The sequence below is a fragment of the Glycine soja genome, chromosome 12 (assembly GCF_004193775.1).
Source record: "Glycine soja cultivar W05 chromosome 12, ASM419377v2, whole genome shotgun sequence".
Classification (NCBI taxonomy): domain Eukaryota; kingdom Viridiplantae; phylum Streptophyta; class Magnoliopsida; order Fabales; family Fabaceae; genus Glycine; species Glycine soja.
The window spans coordinates 4,519,212-4,538,683 of NC_041013.1; the positions used below are offsets into that span (position 1 = coordinate 4,519,212).

Sequence of the window (19,472 nt, forward strand, 5' to 3'; positions counted from 1 at the left end):
TCCATAGAAGTTTATTTGTAAAGGGCACATATTCCTGGCATAAAAACCTCAGAACCTTCCCTAGTTTTCGTGGTACTTCCGTGGAGGAGATCGTCTTCCTCAATAGTTGACCCTTTATCGCTTATTTCACAAACTCTAGCAGAGCTCATCATATTTGAACGGTGGTGGCTACTAAACCCTACACCGCCAATTAGGCAACACACTTGTCTAATAGCATTTGCGGTGTTCATTTATCTTTTTTCAATAATATAATATTACACAATTAATAAAAAAAATTAGAATTAAAATTAAGATTGATTAGAATTACAATAATATTTTTTAAAAAAGTATTTTAAAATTGATATAGTAAATTAAGATTCAAAATCTAAAATTTAAATTGAAATTATATCCATTTAATAATATTTGAAAGAAATAAAAAATACTATAAAAAAATAGATACTAAATGCAAGAGAAATTATGTGATTTTTTTAGCATGTCATTGATAAGAAATCTTCATTAATTTTATTAATGATTAATGTCTGTTAAGGAATCTAGTTATTCATCTTTGGTGAAATTTTCCCTTTTAATCATGTTTTTTCATTCATAAAGATCAAATTTAAAATCTTACTCAAAGAGATCAAGTTTAATACTATGGACTAATAACTTGTTGGTAGATATCATGTAATTTAATGAAAAAAATAACAATAACTCTTAAACACTCTTGTTTAATAATTATGGCCTGTGTCAATAAAAGTATCTATAAATACTTATAAAAAAATAAAATAATTTTCTCATAAATTTTAAATAGGTTATAGAGATATTTTATTTTATTTTTTATACGTATTTACGAAAAAAATTACTTAAACATATCAAATAAGTCTATTTTAATTAGTTGAATAAGGATGGATTATTTATTATAAATATCTAACATTTGTCGCCTATCCTACTGCTAGATAAAATTTACCTATACAAAACTTGAAAAAATAATATTATAATTTATACTATAAAAATAATTATTATCAGAAAATGCATAAAAGAACACAATTGTGATCATTTTTATGGACGGTAGATAGTAGATTTCAGTTTATTTGGCACAAAGCAATTGTTTGTTTTTCTTCTTCCTCGTGGATAACATTTTTGGAGGAAAAATCTGTGGGCTTGTACCTTGTTTGGCATGAAATTTTTTGAGAAAACAACATGATAGGGAAGAAACAGAGCAGAGAGCAGGGGTGCAAGCAAGGTGCAGCCCAAAAGGAGAGTTACCTCAGAGATTATGCTTAGGGGCAGGAAGGGGAATTTAGCAGTGAGATGCTGTTGAGAGAGCAGGGGACCAGCCTAACTAATTTGATTCTGTAATATTCCTTTTGCACAAAAAGATAGGAATTCTGTTATTAGAGGAATAGCATAAATAAGCATGTAAATAAGCCAGATTCAGGAATGCAATAGTTCTTTCTTCTTCTATGGAGGCCCTGGTCCTCGAAACCAGATTTTGTTCTATCCAACGTCGACGACAAAAACAAAAACACCAACATTTTTATTGTTTCACTTGCAAACTAGATTGCGTTCTTTAAATTATTCTTACTTCAATTTAGTTATCAGGGGTGCAAGCCCACACCTGAGGAATGGCCTAACTAATTTGATTCTGTAATATTCCTTTTGCACAAAAAGATAGGAATTCTGTTAGTAGAGGAATAGCATAAATAAGCATGTAAATAAGCCAGAATCAGGAATGGAATAGTTCTTTCTTCTTCTCCTTCTTCTATGGAGGCCCTGGCCCTCAAACCAGATTTTGTTCTATCCAACGTCAACGACAAAAACAAAAACACCAACATTTTTATCGTTTCACTTGCGAACTAGATTATCTTCTTTTTTCTTTCTTTCTTTAAATTATTTTTACTTCAATTTAGTTATCAGTTTTCGTACGCTCTCTGTTTCCTCGAAAAGCATGATTTTTTCAAGGATTGCACGCTCCGTTTCGAGTTCGTCTCGCGCTAGAGTATGCTTTCATTTTTCTTTTCCCTTCAATTCAATTCATTTTCTTACATAGGAGGTCTTAAAGGGGCTAATTTTGATGCTACTTTTAATTGGGGTGATAGAATTTATTACACGGTGATGGGAGATTGGGAACCCATGTCCGATCGCCACGGACGAATGCGTGTTCTGAAGGAGCCCAAGGGGTATCAGGGTTTGTTAGGGGCTACGTGTCTTCTGCCAGAGCTCGCAGTAATGGCTTCGTTTCCAATTTGCCTGATTTTAAATCTGTTGCAGCAAACCCTAGGATTCGCCGATTGTTTTGCAGCAAAGCTCCAAAGAAGGAGAGTGAGTTTTATTAGTCATTACTTGCTACGATTTTCTATTGTTTTGTAACTTGTTGAGTTGGTTTGCTTGTCTTCTGTTAGATTAGATTTTTTTTTTAGTGTTGAGCTATTTTTTATTGCATTTAACTTAATACCAGAACTTCCTTTATGATGGGAAGATGGAGAATCTGGTAGTAATCAGTTCTTCTTGTCCACATCCAAGGTTTTATTTTCTGTTGAGTTCAAACTTCAATTACAACTTTACTGTGGATGGGGCATTTTGGGTTTTGAAACTTAAGTTCCAACCCCAAAATACTCTCTCTCTCTCAGTGGGCTGCAATTCTTTACTTGTGGATCTGTATGGTTGTTTTCAAGAATTAATCATATGCCTCCATTCCAGTTTATCAAAAGGGGTACCACTAACAACTTTTGATGACTGGATTCTCCTTTTAACACAGAGGATAGTGGAAATTTTCAGGAAGCTTTCATGAAGCAAGTCAAATATCTAGTCACCCCATTATTGTTGATGGGGCTATTTCTTACATCCTTTAAGTTTGGTCCTCCTAAACAGAAGCAGGTAAGCACAACTACTTTGTATTGCCAGGGCTAGTCTTTGTTTTAATTTGCTTATGTGGGTGAAGTTGGGTTGAGAACTCAATATATGAAATTATGAATATCTGCATTCTATATGATGAAGATGAATGCTATGGTTTCAAACACTTGAGAAATGAACATTCTACTACTATATTTGCTGAGACCTTCGTCTAGTACTTTCTTAGGTATCGCTCTATGGTTTCGTTTCTTCTCGTTTTCCCTCTGTGTGTGTGTCTATGTGATTTACACTACACCCTATCCCCCTCTTTTTTGAAGATTTTCATATTAATTGATAAAATATAACTCATGTTTGTTAGTAAATTTATCGTTCCCCAAAGTTACTGCTTGAGTGGTTTTACAACTGAAAATTTGTGTATACCCCATTATCTTTTAAGATAGGCTTTTATACCCCATTGCTTTCTAACATCTGGTTGCAAGTCTTAAACAGCTTGGTTTTTGAAAAATACTTTATTTTTTTCTAGATCATATTTGTTCAGAGGGTGTCTTTGCACTATAATTAGGATGTGAATGCAAACCATGCACCTTTTGGCAACAAGATACCTGTTCATTTGTGTCTGGTTTTATGGTTTCTTTTATTTCATTGTTATCATCTTTCTGACATGAATCAGAATTTGATTCTTTGCAGATTAGCTTTCGGGAGTTTAAAAAAAAGCTTTTGGAACCAGGATTAGTAGACCATATTGTTGTCTCAAATAAATCAGTTGCCAAAGTATATGTAAGGAACACTCCCCTCAACCAAACAGATAATGAAGTAGCCCAAGGGACCCAACCTGCAATTGGATCTGGAGGCCAGTATAAATATTATTTCAGTATTGGAAGTGTTGAGTCTTTTGAGGAGAAGCTAGAGGAAGCGCAAGAAGCTCTGGGAATTTACTCTCATGATTTTGTGCCTGTCACATATTCTGTTGAACTGGGGTACTTGGAACGGATTATGTTGTTGCTTTTGGGAATTCTCTTGTGTGCGGTAGGGTTTATAAAAGGTGTAATTGATGCTGCTCACGGCAAGGGTGCCCCTGGAATATTCAACACAGGAAAAGCACCAGTTACTAAAGTAGACAAAAATGCCGAAAACAAGGTTGGGAGATTTCTTTTTCTTCTATCAATGAGATGGCTGCTGATGTTTGTGTTTGTTTTAATAACATGTTCCCCATTTGCCATTATTATCTTTCCAGTTTTAGTTATTTCCTCCAGGCAGGAGTGCTGGTAAATAACTTGACAATAAGTTCATTTAAGAGACAATATTTATCTTCTTTTTTTGTTTCATTTTGTTCAGATCTATTTTAAAGATGTTGCTGGCTGTGATGAGGCAAAGCAAGAAATTATGGACTTTGTCCACTTCCTCAAGAACCCAAAGAAATATGAAGAGCTTGGTGCGAAAATTCCAAAAGGTGCTCTCTTGGTCGGTCCTCCAGGCACAGGAAAAACCCTTTTAGCAAAAGCTACAGCAGGGGAGTCTGGTGTGCCATTTCTTTCTGTATCTGGTTCTGATTTCGTGGAAATGGTTGTTGGTGTTGGACCATCTAGGATGAGAAACTTGTTTCAGGAAGCAAGGCAGTGTTCACCTAGTATAGTATTTATTGATGAGATTGATGCAATTGGTCGAGCAAGGCAGGGTGGTTTTTCTGCTGCAAATGATGAACGTGAAAGTACTTTAAATCAATTGTTGGTCGAGATGGATGGTTTTGGAACCACTTCTGGAGTTGTTGTGTTGGCAGGAACAAATAGGCCTGAAATCTTAGACAAAGCTCTTCTTAGGCCTGGGCGATTTGACCGCCAGATAACAATTGACAAACCTGATATTAAAGGCCGTGACCAGATATTTATGATCTACTTGAAGAAAATCAAACTTGATCATGATCCTTCATATTATTCTCAAAGGCTTGCAGCCCTTACACCTGGATTTGCTGGAGCAGACATTGCTAATGTCTGCAATGAAGCTGCTCTGATTGCTGCAAGAGGTGAAGGAACACAAGTCACCATGGAACATTTTGAGGCGGCCATTGATAGGATCATTGGTGGTTTGGAAAAGAGGAACAAGGTATGCCTTTTTAAGTTTTATATTACTATTAGTTACGCTTGTGAGATGGGAGGGGTGGAGCTGGGTGTTTTTTAGTTTATAAAATAAGAATCTGCATATCATTGGAAGTTATAGCCTTCATTTTTCTCATTTCTTACCGTCATTATCGTTAGAGCAAATCTTTTAGCATAAAATATAGTTTAGTTGTTTTAACTTTTAATACATTAGTTACACATTATTGATAAATTTCTACTTCAGAATGAAAATGTTTGCCTTTACTCACAAGTCAAAAGTTACAGTGGATATATATGTAATAGGAAAACAAGGAACGTGGAGAACAAGTTTAGGGGTTCAGTTTTTTTAAATATATTTTTTAATGTAATTATTGAATTACATATATAATCCTATACATTTTGTTTGTTTATCTAATAAACATACTAATGAAATGACATTTCTAGAACTTTAGACAGAAAAGGTGAATTAAATATGCTTAGGGATTCTCTTAATTCATAGTGAAGATCTGATTTCCTTCCCACTATATGGTGTGAAAAAGCTGTTCTTATCTCCTGAAATAAGACATTTCACAGAAAACTTATCCAGCCAAAGTTGGCTTTAATGAATGTGAGCAATATGATTGATGTAAGCTGAATCTTCCATATATCAACCTTTCATTTTTATGTCTGAAAGGACCATCCGTAATACTCCGTATGCTTTAGTCCATTCGTATCTAATGTGCAGAAGTAGTTGATCTTAGGATGCTGTTGTAAGTTAAGACTTCCTGATGTTGAAGCCATATGCCACATTCGAAAATGTTGAACTAACTGAGATTTGGAACCCTCTCTCTCCACCTTTTCCTCTACTAGTTAGAGTTTCTCTAATACCTATGTTTCTTAACCAGGTAATAAGCAAGCTGCAAAGGCGGACTGTTGCCTACCATGAAGCAGGCCATGCTGTTTCAGGTTGGTTCTTGGAACATGTTGAGCCCTTGTTGAAAGTAACTATTGTTCCACGTGGCACCGCTGCTCTTGGGTTTGCCCAATATGTTCCCAATGAGAACCTTATCATGACAAAGGAGCAGCTTTTTGATATCACTTGTATGGCACTTGGTGGTCGGGCTGCTGAGCAGGTAGTTTTGACATTTCCTTTTTTTTTTTTTTTGCTTACCTTTCTCTCTCCTGTTTTTCTTCTATATTCTTTGCTGTATGGCTAGATCTTTCTGTTGAAAGAATGCAATATCTCTCAGTGCACTTGTATTTTTCAGTTGTAAATGTTATTACTGCTTTGTTATGTTTAATGGATTTTCCTTATCTGATGTTTGAATGTTTGATACTTCCCAAAGTTCAAAGGCATGAAAATGATGTTTCCCTTCCTTGTCACTGCAGGTTCTTATAGGGAGAATCTCAACAGGAGCACAAAATGACTTGGAAAAAGTGACCAAGATGACGTATGCCCAAGTAGCAGTTTATGGTTTTAGCGACAAAGTAGGCCTCCTCTCCTTCCCTCCAACTGAGGGCTCATATGAGTTTTCCAAACCATACAGCAGCAAAACTGCTGCAATCATCGATAAGGAAGTGCGTGAATGGGTGAACAAAGCATACAAACATACGATTCAGCTTATCGAGGAACACAAGGAGCAAGTTACTGAAATTGCAGAGTTGCTGCTTGAAAAAGAAGTACTTCACCAGGACGACTTGCTTCGAGTTTTGGGCGAGCGGCCGTTCAAGGCTACTGAACCCACCAATTATGATAGATTTAAGCAGGGTTTTATAGAGGAAGAGGAAAAGGGCGCGGAAAGCACCATAGATACGCCCGAGGAAGGTGGCGGGTCTTCACCTTTAGAACCCCAGGTTGTTCCCACATAGACAGTTAGTTATTTAATTTGTGTTTGTTATTGGACGTAGCTTTCTTGTTTTTTCAATTTGCTGACAGAGGAATGAACAAAACGCTTATGGTAACTGCTGAATAAAAATTATTCGTTTCTGATTTTTCTTATATGGATATGCCATAGACCGGCCAATCCAAATACTATTTTCAGTTGTTCGAGCCTAGTTACTGTTACATTGATTTTTAAGATTGTAAGTGTGTATTATTTTAATTTTTTGTTTACTTAATTTTATGAAAGTTCATTCATTTTAATTTTAATGAAGTGGAATAAGTAAAAAGAAATGACGACCATGGTTTCAAATTTAATATCAAAGCTTTTTTGTTGTTGTTGTTGTAAAATTTATTATGAAACTCTATCCGTATCAAAATAAATAATTTTAAGTTTGCTGCAACAAGACTAGTGGCACGTCATCAGTGACTGCAAAAACGAGTACATTTAGTGGTTATACCAAACCTCACGCTTTAAAAATTCCATCACAACAAATTAAATAAGTAGAAACGTTAATATTATGTTTAAAAAATAAAAAAAGGTCATTATTCTTGTATTGTTCTCTTCGTTACAGTTAAGTAATCTTCAACTGTATGACGCAAGTGATAATCCTATTATTGGTTTTTTTTTTTTAGGAATTGTTGATTGCTTTTATTAAAATTATACTTTGTATTTTGGTCTAATTCTTTAAGACTAGCTACAATTAAGTAATCGTCAACAATATGATTAAAAAAGCACGTACTCCGTATGATTGTTTTTAGTCTAATAATGACTTAAAAATTTCTTACATTATTTTCGTAATAAAAATTGAGTCAACTCATGAATTTAAAAGAAAATTTCTGCCTTCCAAAATCTCATCGGTCGTTTGATGAACATCTCTCCCAAGAAAACCTCCCAATAGTTAAGTATTAGTTAAATAACTGCGACTAATATATTTTTAGGTTGGACCTTTTGTGATCACCATATCCTTGATTTCTTGTAAGATAGAGACATATATTATTAGTGTAAGTTTTTTATATTATTAATTACTAATTATAAATTATTTTTATGGATGAAAATTTCAATAAACACATAAGAGAAAGAAAAACTAAGAATGTAAAATAAATTAAGTCTATCTTATAAATTAAAATTAGCTTATGTACAAGTTAAATCAACTTTTCAAAAGAAAAAGTTAAAGTAAACTTTTAGAGAAGTTAAAACAAATTTTTATAAGTCAATTTTAACTCATGGAAGAAGCTTAAATTTATTTCATATTTTTTTCTTTCTTTTATAAAAATTTATTAAAGGGTTTATTCAAACATTTTTTTTCTTTCTTTGAATATGTGCATTCATTTATTATATTTATGATTTTTAAACAATTTAAATAATAATATTAAGCGCAGAGAATAAAATAAAAATAGTACTTTATTATTTAAAATAAGATAAAATATTCTTTAAAGATTTTTTAATCTAAATGTTATTGTTTAATGACTCATTGAAAAATTTTCGTTATTGTAATCAACATATTTTATTTTCAACATTATTTAATGTGTTTATTACATTGGAGGCCTTTTCGTAATTTACAAATTATTGTTTGATTAGTCATTTAGAAAAGTCTTTATTATTATAATTAATGTATTTTACTTTTAATATTAAATTGTTTAAAATAGCATTTTATTATTATATCGTAAATTTTATAATATTTATATTTTATTATTATTGTTCTCTCTTACTAGGTGTTCAATAGCATTTTTTTCCGCCGAATGGACTCGGACAAGCACCCCCAAATCACAAATCAATTAATGATAATTAGAACAAGCATACATAAGTTGTCACCTTTGACAGAGGCAAACAAAGTCTGGAACATAAGGAAAAAGAAGAGAATCAACCCTAAGGTTAATACCATGTCTAGCGAAAACATCAGCATAGGTAATAGCCTCACGTATTACATAAGCAAAATAAATATTAACAAAACTGCTATCTCTTGATTTCTTGCACCAGATGGAACAACGGGTGGTTATCATATGAGTGCTCCATAAGGTGATTAACTGCTTCCACAGAGTCTGATTCCATTATAATCTGTTGAACCCCACAATCTTCAGCAAGTCTCATTCCATAAAATATCGACCAAAGTTTTGCTTCAAGGATGGAGCAAGAAGCCATCCATGTTGCAATTGCTTCATGGATAAACACAACACCATCACAGTTAACTTTGGAGACCCCTGGACATGGCGGCGACCAATAGGATTTGCTAGAACATTCACCATCATAGAAGATTGCAGAAAATCCAATTCCTCATTCAACCTCCTTAGATCATGCATTCATGCATCATGGTCTGAACGTTGTTGATTATCCCTTCCTCTGAGGTCCACTTTTGTCCGAAAACATAATCATTTATCCTCTACCAGATCCTATCCAGAGTTACACCAAAGCATTGAGACCAATTCGAAATTCTATTATCATAGTTGCCTTTTGGATTAGCTGTCATCCATGTATTCATATCACCATGGAAGAAAATAGGAGGTTTTCTACCACTCCAAAGCGAATCCCAAACCTTTCGCACTCTATAACAATCACGAAAGCAACGAGTGAGAGTTTCAATCTTCTTACACTAGGGCAGAGACTTTCCTGAGTCATATGACGGTGATGTCGAAGTGCATTGGTAGGTAAAATATCATGCACAATCTTCTACATGTGAGTGTGTATCTTCTCTAGCGCTCTCCAACGCCGAACAGATTTGAGAAGACAACTCTTATGTGATTAGAGATAGTCTTGTAGACTTCTTTAGTCGAAAAACTCTCATATTGGGAAGAACCCCAGATCACTGAATCCTCATTTCTTGACCCAGTTGGAGGATAGTGTTGTTGGATTTTTGAAACAACATGCATGGGAACTTGACATCGAAGTCGATTCAAATCCCACTAGCCAGACGCATTAACGAAAAAACAAACAGGAATATCATCGTTATGAACTACAAAATTCAACCTTTGGTCTATAAGTTTCCCTTCTTGAAGGACCCAAACATCCTTCCAAAAACGAACCGATCGGCCATTGCCTATCTTTCGAGCAATATTATCATGAGTAATCTTCTCCCAACAATGAACTATACCCCGCCAGAAGTTTGTTCCAGTTTTCTTTGGGTCAATTTAAGGAAGAATATCCTTCCCTCATTTATATTTGCTTCTCACAATCCGCACCTAAAGATCATTTGGTTTTGTACACATGTTCTAGGTAGACTTCATAAGGAGAGATTTGTTCATATGACTCAACAATCGCAAACCAAGACCACCACTTTTCTTAGGGGAGCATATGGCTTTCCAACTCATCCAGTGAACTTTCCTACTGTCATTTGAATCTTCCCAAATAAAAATGCAACATCTCTTATCAATTTCGTCACAAACGGAAGCTGAGATACAATAGGACTGCATGGCATAAGTAGGTAAAGCTTGAATCACAAACTTTGTGAGGGTGACCCTCCCAGAAAGAGAGAGGTTCTTAGCCTTCCAATTGCCCAGACGCTGGTCCACCTTCTTCGTGATAAAGCTGAAGCTCTTGGAGGAAATCCTTTGATGATGCATAGGAATTCCCAAGTAATTGCCAAGATCAGCAGTTCTTTGGTAACCCAACTGAGTAGCAATGCTATCTCGAACCTGCCAATGAACATTATTTGAAAAAAGAATTCTGGTGTTTTCACAACTCACTTTCTAACCAAAACTCTCACAAAAAACATCAAGATACCTTTAATAATGTTTTCCTGATCTATGGAAGCCTCCGCAAAAGAAGAGCAGGTTGTCAGCAAAAGCAAGATAAGACAGTCTAGGACCTACTCTAGATAGTTGAGTGTCATTCACTATGCTCAACAAAAAGAATAATTAAATGGAACAATCTTTCAATGCATAACAAAAATAAATAAGGAGAAATTTGGTCACTCTGTCTGATTTCCCTAGATGGCTTAAAGCTCTCCAATGCTTTTCTATTCCACATGACTTGCATCTTGGAAGAGGAAATGCAAAATCTCACCATATCAATGAAGTTGTTGGGGAAACCAATGTCAGTTAGAGTTTCAACAATGAAATCCCACTTTCGCCTATCATAGGCCTTTTCGGGATCTATTTTGATGGTCATCGAACCCTTGCTTCCTTTTTTTATTTTTCATGGAAAATAAACAACCTCTTGGCCAATGATAATGTTATCTCTAGTGCTACGATGTAGGATGAAGCCACTCGGACAAGAGCTAATCAGGTCCTCCATCACTCTCCTAAGCCTCGCAGTTATAACCTTTGTAAATATCTTTTAAGATACATTACATAGGATAATAGGCCTAAAATGCTTCATAGAAGTAAGAAAATCCGAAGAATCATCAACGAATAGAGAAGTACCTAGAAACTAACCTTTCAAGGTCTGCACCGTTCGTTACCCAGTTGTTTTTAGCATCTTGAATAACTTCATAAGTGTTTTTATGTCTCCTTATAGCAGTGACCCCATGAAAGTAATGTGTATTTTGAACACCAAAGGAAAGCCATTTAGTTCAAGACCTTAGGAACCAAAGGAGTTCCTCTAGGACTGGAACCTTGCACTTCTTTCTCATATCCTGTGGGGACTTTCATTGTAAGAAAGATTCTCTATGGGTTCGGTGGATTCACCATTACTATTTCAGAGGGAGCGATGTGTGGAATTACTATACTTCTTCACCAGATTTAGTTTTGATAAAGAAAATCATTCAAATAAGGGACTTTATTATCTCTAAAGAGTTAAGTACGGAAGATGACAAAAAGAGGATTCAATCTTGGAGCACCAATGAACAATTGCTTGTTGACAAAGTCTATGAATACATTAGAGGTGTCAAGCCTACTGTTAGTTGGTGTTCTGTTATATGGAACCCAGCAATCTCCCCTAAGATGTCTTTCATTTTGTGGCTTGATAAAAGGAATCGGATGCTTACTCTTGACAAAGTTGCTTTTTTGAACAAGGTTCCCTCTACCCTTTATATTCAAATGAGGCTGAGTCAAATGCTCATTTGTTCTTTTCTTGCAGGAAATCTCTCCAAGTTTGGGCTCACATTCGTGATTTGACTCCTTTCCGCAGGCGTTTCACTTCTTTACAACGCATTACTGACTTTTTAATTAGGGGCAGATCCACATCAGGTGTTCAAAGAAAATTACGTTGTCGGGCTATAGCAATTACAGTCTACTACATTTGGCTGTCTAGGAACAAGCTGATTTTTTGAAGATTATCAATTTTCTGTAATAGAGGTTATTAGCAAAATTAAGTTTCTTATGTATAGACAAGCGCACCTGTTGCATTTGTTTTAGCATCTTGATATAGGTCTTCTTGTATTAGAGAGACTTTTGATTTTCTTTAATTGCGGGGTATGCCCTGTTTATTATTGTATCATTTTGGGTTTAATATAATTTATATTTTTTCCCAAAAAAGATCTCTAAAAAGTTTCTTCTTATACTTAAAAATGTCCCCAAACACATTTTCATTCTAACCATATAAGGCACCTCAAAACTCACGAATCCTTTCATTCCAACCAAAATTTTGTTTCCATAATTGTTGAAGAAAATGACTAAAGTCCTTATACGTCATCCATTCCGCCACGAACTTGAAAGACCTTCTTTTCTTATTTGGAACATAAGACTTTGTCAGCTTAACAAGCAAAGCCCTATATGGTTAGACTTAAAGTAAGGGAGATGGAGGAGCAAGGCATTAGGAAACTGAAGGTGCCACTCAATATTAAAAATGGCTTTATCGAGGCACTGAAGCAAATTTCCTGTCATCCATGTAAATGTTGGTCCCTGAAATCAACATCAACTAGATCATAAACCTGCATCATATCACCAAAGTCATGCGCACCTCGCCAAGAAGGGTTTTCAGAGCCACCAATTCTGTCATGAGCATTGAGGACAATATTAAAATCTCCAATCACCATCCAAGCCTTCCTCAACAATGTTACACAGGGCTTCCCAAAGTAGTTTGTGTTTTTGAAACATGGGACTTTCGTAAACCACTGTTAATAACCATTATTGTTGATTTTTCCATCCCTCACGTAAATGAACATATTGATCATCACTACGAAGAACTTCCACTTTCCGATTCTCAGATTTTCAGAGGCACCAAATACCCCTTGACAAAACTTACATTGAAACTTGTTTTTGGAATAATACGAGTAGCAACTGCATTAGAAGCATCCGTTTCAACCAAGAACATACGGGATGATTCGTATTGCCTGCAGAGATTTTTAAGAAGACCAGGAAATCCTCAGGAATTTGTACCCCTACAATTCCAAGCTGTGATATTCGTCTAAACCTGAGGGGGTTTTGTGGCTTGTAACAAGCCGATATCATCAGTTGGGAAATTCATCACGTCCAGAGAAGCTTTTAATGCCTCCTCCGATTCAAGAATCTTATTGGCATGTGTGAAAATTCACTCTTCTTCCCAGGACATTAACCACTAATTAAGGTGTTGAGCCATGGAGACGACCACCTTAACAGTTCCACATCAGACAGCGGTATCACTGGTCCATGTATCGTTTCATTCACATCCCCCTCCTTTTCCTTAGGCACTTCTTCCACAATCTATTTATTCACGTTACTATCCAACTCCATAGAAGTTTATTTGTAAAGGGCACATATTCCTGGCATAAAAACCTCAGAACCTTCCCTAGTTTTCGTGGTACTTCCGTGGAGGAGATCGTCTTCCTCAATAGTTGACCCTTTATCGCTTATTTCACAAACTCTAGCAGAGCTCATCATATTTGAACGGTGGTGGCTACTAAACCCTACACCGCCAATTAGGCAACACACTTGTCTAATAGCATTTGCGGTGTTCATTTATCTTTTTTCAATGATATAATATTACACAATTAATAAAAAAAATTAGAATTAAAATTAAGATTGATTAGAATTACAATAATATTTTTTAAAAAAGTATTTTAAAATTGATATAGTAAATTAAGATTCAAAATCTAAAATTTAAATTAAAATTATATCCATTTAATAATATTTGAAATAAATAAAAAATAGATACTAAATGCAAGAGAAATTATGTGATTTTTTTAGCATTTCATTGATAAGAAATCTTCATTAATTTTATTAATGATTAATGTTTGTTAAGGAATCTAGTTATTCATCTTTGGTGAAATCTTCCCTTTTAATCATGTTTTTTCATTCATAAGGATCAAATTTAAAATCTTACTCAAAGAGACCAAGTTTAATACTATGAACTAATAACTTGTTGATAGATATCATGTAATTTAATGAGAAAAATAACAATAACTCTTAAACACTCTTGTTTAATAATTATGGCCTGTGTCAATAAAAGTCTCTATAAATACTTATAAAAAAATAAAATAATTTTCTCATAAATTTTAAATAGGTTATAGAGATATTTTATTTTATTTTTTATACGTATTTACGAAAAAAATTACTTAAACATATCAAATAAGTCTATTTTAATTAGTTGAATAAGGATGGATTGTTTATTATAAATATCTAACATTTGTCGCCTATCCTACTGCTAGATAAAATTAACCTATACAAAACCTGAAAAAATAATATTATAATTTATACTATAAAAATAATTATTATCAGAAAATGCATAAAAGAACACAATTGTGATCATTTTTATGGACGGTAGATAGTAGATTTCAGTTTATTTGGCACAAAGCAATTGTTTTTTTTTTCTTCTTCTTCTTCCTCGTGGATAACATTTTTGGAGGAAAAATCTGTGGGCTTGTACCTTGTTTGGCATGAAATTTTCTGAGAAAACAACATGATAGGGAAGAAACAGAGCAGAGTGCAGGGGTGCAAGCAAGGTGCAGCCCAGAAGGAGAGTTACCTCAGAGATTATGCTTAGGGGCAGGAAGGGGAATTTAGCAGTGAGATGCTGTTGAGAAAGCAGGGACCAGCCTAACTAATTTGATTCTGTAATATTCCTTTTGCACAAAAAGATAGGAATTCTGTTATTAGAGGAATAGCATAAATAAGCATGTAAATAAGCCAGATTCAGGAATGCAATAGTTCTTTCTTCTTCTATGGAGGCCCTGGTCCTCGAAACCAGATTTTGTTCTATCCAACGTCGACGACAAAAACAAAAACACCAACATTTTTATTGTTTCACTTGCAAACTAGATTGCGTTCTTTAAATTATTCTTACTTCAATTTAGTTATCAGGGGTGCAAGCCCACACCTGAGGAATGGCCTAACTAATTTGATTCTGTAATATTCCTTTTGCACAAAAAGATAGGAATTCTGTTAGTAGAGGAATAGCATAAATAAGCATGTAAATAAGCCAGAATCAGGAATGGAATAGTTCTTTATTCTTCTTCTTCTATGGAGGCCCTGGCCCTCAAACCAGATTTTGTTCTATCCAACGTCGACGACAAAAACAAAAACACCAACATTTTTATCGTTTCACTTGCAAACTAGATTACGTTCTTTAAATTATTCGAATGGAATAGTTCTTTATTCTTCTTCCCACATAGACACATCCTAGATTTTCCTTTAAGGCATTACAAATAATAAAATTTGGATCAAGATCAAAAACATGATATTAAGTGTACATTTACATCCCATATTTAACTAAAAGGTCTGTAACCTAATTAAACTCTCTCGGCACATGAACCCAATAAACTTTATTTTCATATCTATGAATATCTTGGATCGCTTTAACCATGTTAGAACACAGGTGCGTTTAAGAACATTCTTTAATAAGCAACATACACCTTGATGTTCCTAAATTCCCTTGGTATTAATTCATAAATTAAATAATTCTAATTCATAAATAAAGATAAAAGCAAATGTTTAAGTTTTTTTGGTGGGTTTGAGATAGTTATGGGGAAAATTTTGTTATGTGAAAAATGTGATTGGAAGATAAGACCGTAATAGAGATGACAAACTAGATTTTTCGATATAGATTTTGTTAATTATTTTTGTTTTTAATGTTAAGAAATAATTAAAGTCAAAATAAAATGATATTTTACAAATAGAAATGTTTGAATATGTGCATTCATTTATTGTATTTATGATTTTTAAACAATTTAAATAATAATATTAAGCGCAGAGAATAAAATAAAAACAGTACTTTATTATTTAAAATAAGATAAAATATTTTTTAAATATTTTTTTAATCTAAATGTTATTGCTTAATGAGTCATTGAAACGTTTTCGTTATTGTAATCAACATATTTTATTTTCAACATTATTTAATGTGTTTATTACATTGGAGGCCTTTTCGTAATTTACAAATTATTGTTTGATTAGTCATTTGAAAAAGTCTTTATTACTATAATTAATGTATTTTACTTTTAATATTAAATTGTTTAGAATAAATTGTCTCATGTTGCTAGTACTGAATGAGCACCAACATGGTTTGTGGCCGGATGTCCAAGAACACCTCCTCACCCAAGCATAGCAAATAAATGTAACTGGGGACTGGGACTTTCTTGCATAGATTTTTTTCTACCAAAAGCTGGAAGACTCAATATCTAGGAAGAACACAACCCTCATAAGCATTTACGCAGCATAACTGTGTGCAAAGAAGAATTCATTGCAGCCTTCAACTTCTTCTCTGTTATAAGCAAAGTTGGTGGGGAACTTCTGAACATTTGCAAACACTCATTGAGGGAAAACCCGAAACAAATAATTAGCTCCAGCTTTCTCCTAAATGTTTTATAACTCAAACTACTTATTGAATGGATTTCATGGACAAGCATTCTTTTTCATTGAAACCCATATCTACAGCGCGCGAAACATAGTTTCCTATCATAGACTGCTGTCTGATGAAAATACATGGCTGTAGTTTGAGTAGCATTGCAAGATGAGACCCAACAATGCCACAACTTTCCAAAGAGACAACAGGGGACCAAAAGAGAGCAGGGGTGCATGCAAGGTGCAGATAGAGGAAAAGCCCAAAAGGAGAGTTACCTCAGAGATTATGCTTAGGGGCATGAAGGGGAATTTAGCAGTGAGATGTTGTTGAGAGAGCAGGGACCAGCCTAACTAAGTTGACTCTGTAATATTCCTTTTGCACAAAAAGATAGGAATTTTGTTATCAGAGGAATAGCATAAATAAGCATGTAAATAAGCCAGAATCAGGAATGGAATAGTTCTTTCTTCTTCTTCTTCTATGGAGGCCCTGGTCCTCGAAACCAGATTTTGTTCTATCCAACGTCGACGACAAAAACAAAAACACCAACATTTTTATCGTTTCACTTGCGAACTAGATTACGTTCTTTTTCTTTCTTTCTTTAAATTATTTTTACTTCAATTTAGTTATCAGTTTTCGTACGCTCTCTGTTTCCTCGAAAAGCATGATTTTTTCAAGGATTGCACGCTCCGTTTCGAGTTCGTCTCGCGCTAGAGTATGCTTTCATTTTTCTTTTCCCTTCAATTCAATTCATTTTCTTACATAGGAGGTCTTAAAGGGGCTAATTTTGATGCTGCTTTTAATTGGGGTGATAGAATTTATTACACGGTGATGGGAGATTGGGAACCCATGTCGGATCACCACGGACGAATGCGTGTTCTGAAGGAGCCGAAGGGGTATTAGGGTTTGTTAGGGGCTACGTGTCTTCTGCCAGAGCTCTCAGTAATGGCTTCGTTTCCAATTTGCCTGATTTTAAATCTGTTGCAGCAAACCCTACGATTCGCCGATTGTTTTGCAGCAAAGCTCCAAAGAAGGAGAGTGAGTTTTATTAGTCATTACTTGCTACGATTTTCTATTGTTTTGTAACTTGTTGAGTTGGTTTGCTTGTCTTCTGTTAGATTAGATTTTTTTTTAGTGTTGAGCTATTTTTTATTGCATTTAACTTAATGCCAGAACTTCCTTTATGATGGGAAGATGGAGAATCTGGTAGTAATCAGTTCTTCTTGTCCACATCCAAGGTTTTATTTTCTGTTGAGTTCAAACTTCAATTACAACTTTACTGTGGATGGGGCATTTTGGGTTTTGAAACTTAAGTTCCAATCCCAAAATACTCTCTCTCTCTCTCAGTGGGCTGTAATTATTTACTTGTGGATCTGTATGGTGGTTTTTCAAGAATTAATCATATGCCTGCATTCCAGTTTATCAAAAGGGGTACCACTAACAACTTTTGATGACTGGATTCTCCTTTTAACTTCAGATAACTCGAATGCAAACACAGAGGATAGTGGAAATTTTCAGGAAGCTTTCATAAAGCAAGTTAAATATCTAGTCACCCCATTATTGTTGATGGGGCTATTTCTTACATCCTTTTCGTTTGGTCCTCCTGAACAGAACCAGGTAAGGACAACTACTTTGTATTGCCAGGGCTAGTCTTTGTTTTAATTTGCTTATGTGGGTGAAGTTGGGTTGAGAACTCAATATATGAAATTATGAATATCTGCATTCTATATGATGAAGATGAATGCTATGGTTTCAAACACTTGAGAAATGAACATTGTACTGTCTGATTCCACACTTATCATGATTCTCTTGATGAAGGGGAAAATGGAAATATAAGAGAGATTATGAGAAATAAGATTTTGAGTTCTGTATTGTGTAATATACAACTATATTTGCTGAGACCTTCGTCTAGTACTTTCTTAGGTATCGCTCTATGGTTTCGTTTCTTCTTGTTTTCCCTCTGTGTGTGTGTCTATGTGATTTACACTACACCCTATCCCCCTCTTTTTTGAAGATTTTCATATTAATTGTTAAAATATAACTCATGTTTGTTAGTAAATTTATCGTTCCCCAATGTTACTGCTTGAGTGGTTTTACAACTGAAAATTTGTGTATATCTATGTGCTGAGCTTTATGCTGCTGCAATTGACTGCTCAGATTGTAGCTCCATTAAACAAGAGTTCTTTTAAGATAGGCTTTTATACCCCATTGCTTTCTAACATCTGGTTGCAAGTCTTAAACAGCTTGGTTTTTGAAAAATACTTTATTTTTTTCTAGATCATACTTGTTCAGAGGGTGTCTTTGCACTATAATTAGGATGTGAATGCAAACCATGCGCCTTTTGGCAACAAGATACCTGTTCATTTGTGTCTGGTTTTATGGTTTCTTTTATTTCATTGTTATCATCTTTCTGACATGAATCAGAATTTGATTCTTTGCAGATTAGCTTTCAGGAGTTTAAAAACAAGCTTTTGGAACCAGGATTAGTAGACCATATTGTTGTCTCAAATAAATCAGTTGCCAAAGTATATGTAAGGAACACTCCCCTCAACCAAACAGATAATGAAGTAGCCCAAGGGACCCAACCTGCAATTGGATCTGGAGGCCAGTATAAATATTATTTCAATATTGGAAGTGTTGAGTCTTTTGAGGAGAAGCTAGAGGAAGCGCAAGAAGCTCTGGGCATTTACTCTCATGATTTTGTGCCTGTCACATATTCTTTTGAACTGGGGTACCGGGAATGGATTGCGTTGGCTTCAATACTGTTGTTTTTGGGATTTGTCACATATATAAGCTTTTAAATTTAGACACATGATATCTTTTTTCACTAATCTATTGTAAAGTAAATAGTTTTATTTGGTATCATATTTCTTTTTAGATGGTTTTACCCTCAACTTTTATAGATGATTACAACATTTTATTTTAATCTCTACTAATAATCATATCTTTTAAAATAAATTACACTAGTAATAGTAATCTATACCATTTACACGAACTATTTTTTATCTACACTTTTAAGATTATTTTATTTTGATGATATTAAATATGATATATATATATATAT

The 19,472-nt window shown here is 34.4% G+C and overlaps 2 protein-coding genes across 4 annotated transcripts; both read left to right on the forward strand.

Annotated features, from left to right (window-relative positions):
* The first annotated feature begins 1,056 nt into the window (after positions 1–1,056).
* Positions 1,057–15,385, forward strand: LOC114380082 (ATP-dependent zinc metalloprotease FTSH 10, mitochondrial-like). Of its 2 annotated transcripts, XM_028339007.1 has the most exons (8): positions 1,057–1,975; positions 2,076–2,298; positions 2,735–2,853; positions 3,517–3,966; positions 4,165–4,929; positions 5,807–6,034; positions 6,291–6,766; positions 15,242–15,385. In XM_028339007.1, the coding sequence occupies exons 1-8, from the start codon at positions 1,925–1,927 to the stop codon at positions 15,243–15,245; spliced, it is 2,316 nt and encodes a 771-aa protein (XP_028194808.1). In that variant the 5' UTR covers positions 1,057–1,924; the 3' UTR covers positions 15,246–15,385. The 2 variants fall into 2 exon arrangements, with proteins under 2 accessions (XP_028194808.1, XP_028194807.1); XM_028339006.1 differs by lacking the exon at positions 15,242–15,385 and having other exon boundaries at positions 1,058–1,975; positions 6,291–7,003.
* Positions 15,386–16,467: 1,082 nt separating this feature from the next.
* Positions 16,468–19,295, forward strand: LOC114380084 (ATP-dependent zinc metalloprotease FTSH 3, mitochondrial-like). 2 transcript variants are annotated; one of them, XM_028339011.1, is made up of 4 exons: positions 16,468–17,123; positions 17,224–17,446; positions 17,886–18,025; positions 18,850–19,295. In XM_028339011.1, exons 1-4 carry the CDS (start codon positions 17,073–17,075, stop codon positions 19,207–19,209), a joined length of 774 nt encoding a protein of 257 aa, XP_028194812.1. In that variant the 5' UTR covers positions 16,468–17,072; the 3' UTR covers positions 19,210–19,295. The 2 variants fall into 2 exon arrangements, with proteins under 2 accessions (XP_028194812.1, XP_028194811.1); XM_028339010.1 differs by lacking the exons at positions 16,468–17,123; positions 17,224–17,446 and having other exon boundaries at positions 17,453–18,025; positions 18,850–19,285.
* Positions 19,296–19,472: the final 177 nt, after the last annotated feature.

What these genes read in the sequence shown, in the direction of transcription:
- LOC114380082 (XM_028339007.1), top strand. Translation starts at nt 1,925, where the DNA reads ATGATTTTTTCAAGGATTGCACGCTCCGTTTCGAGTTCGTCTCGCGCT. An exon ending in ACAAAAATGCCGAAAACAAG is followed by an intron (nt 3,967 to 4,164) that starts GTTGGGAGATTT and finishes CATTTTGTTCAG; the next exon opens with ATCTATTTTAAAGATGTTGC. An exon ending in GTTTGGAAAAGAGGAACAAG is followed by an intron (nt 4,930 to 5,806) that starts GTATGCCTTTTT and finishes TTTCTTAACCAG; the next exon opens with GTAATAAGCAAGCTGCAAAG.
- LOC114380084 (XM_028339010.1), top strand. Translation starts at nt 17,603, where the DNA reads ATGGAGAATCTGGTAGTAATCAGTTCTTCTTGTCCACATCCAAGGTTT. An exon ending in GTCCTCCTGAACAGAACCAG is followed by an intron (nt 18,026 to 18,849) that starts GTAAGGACAACT and finishes GATTCTTTGCAG; the next exon opens with ATTAGCTTTCAGGAGTTTAA.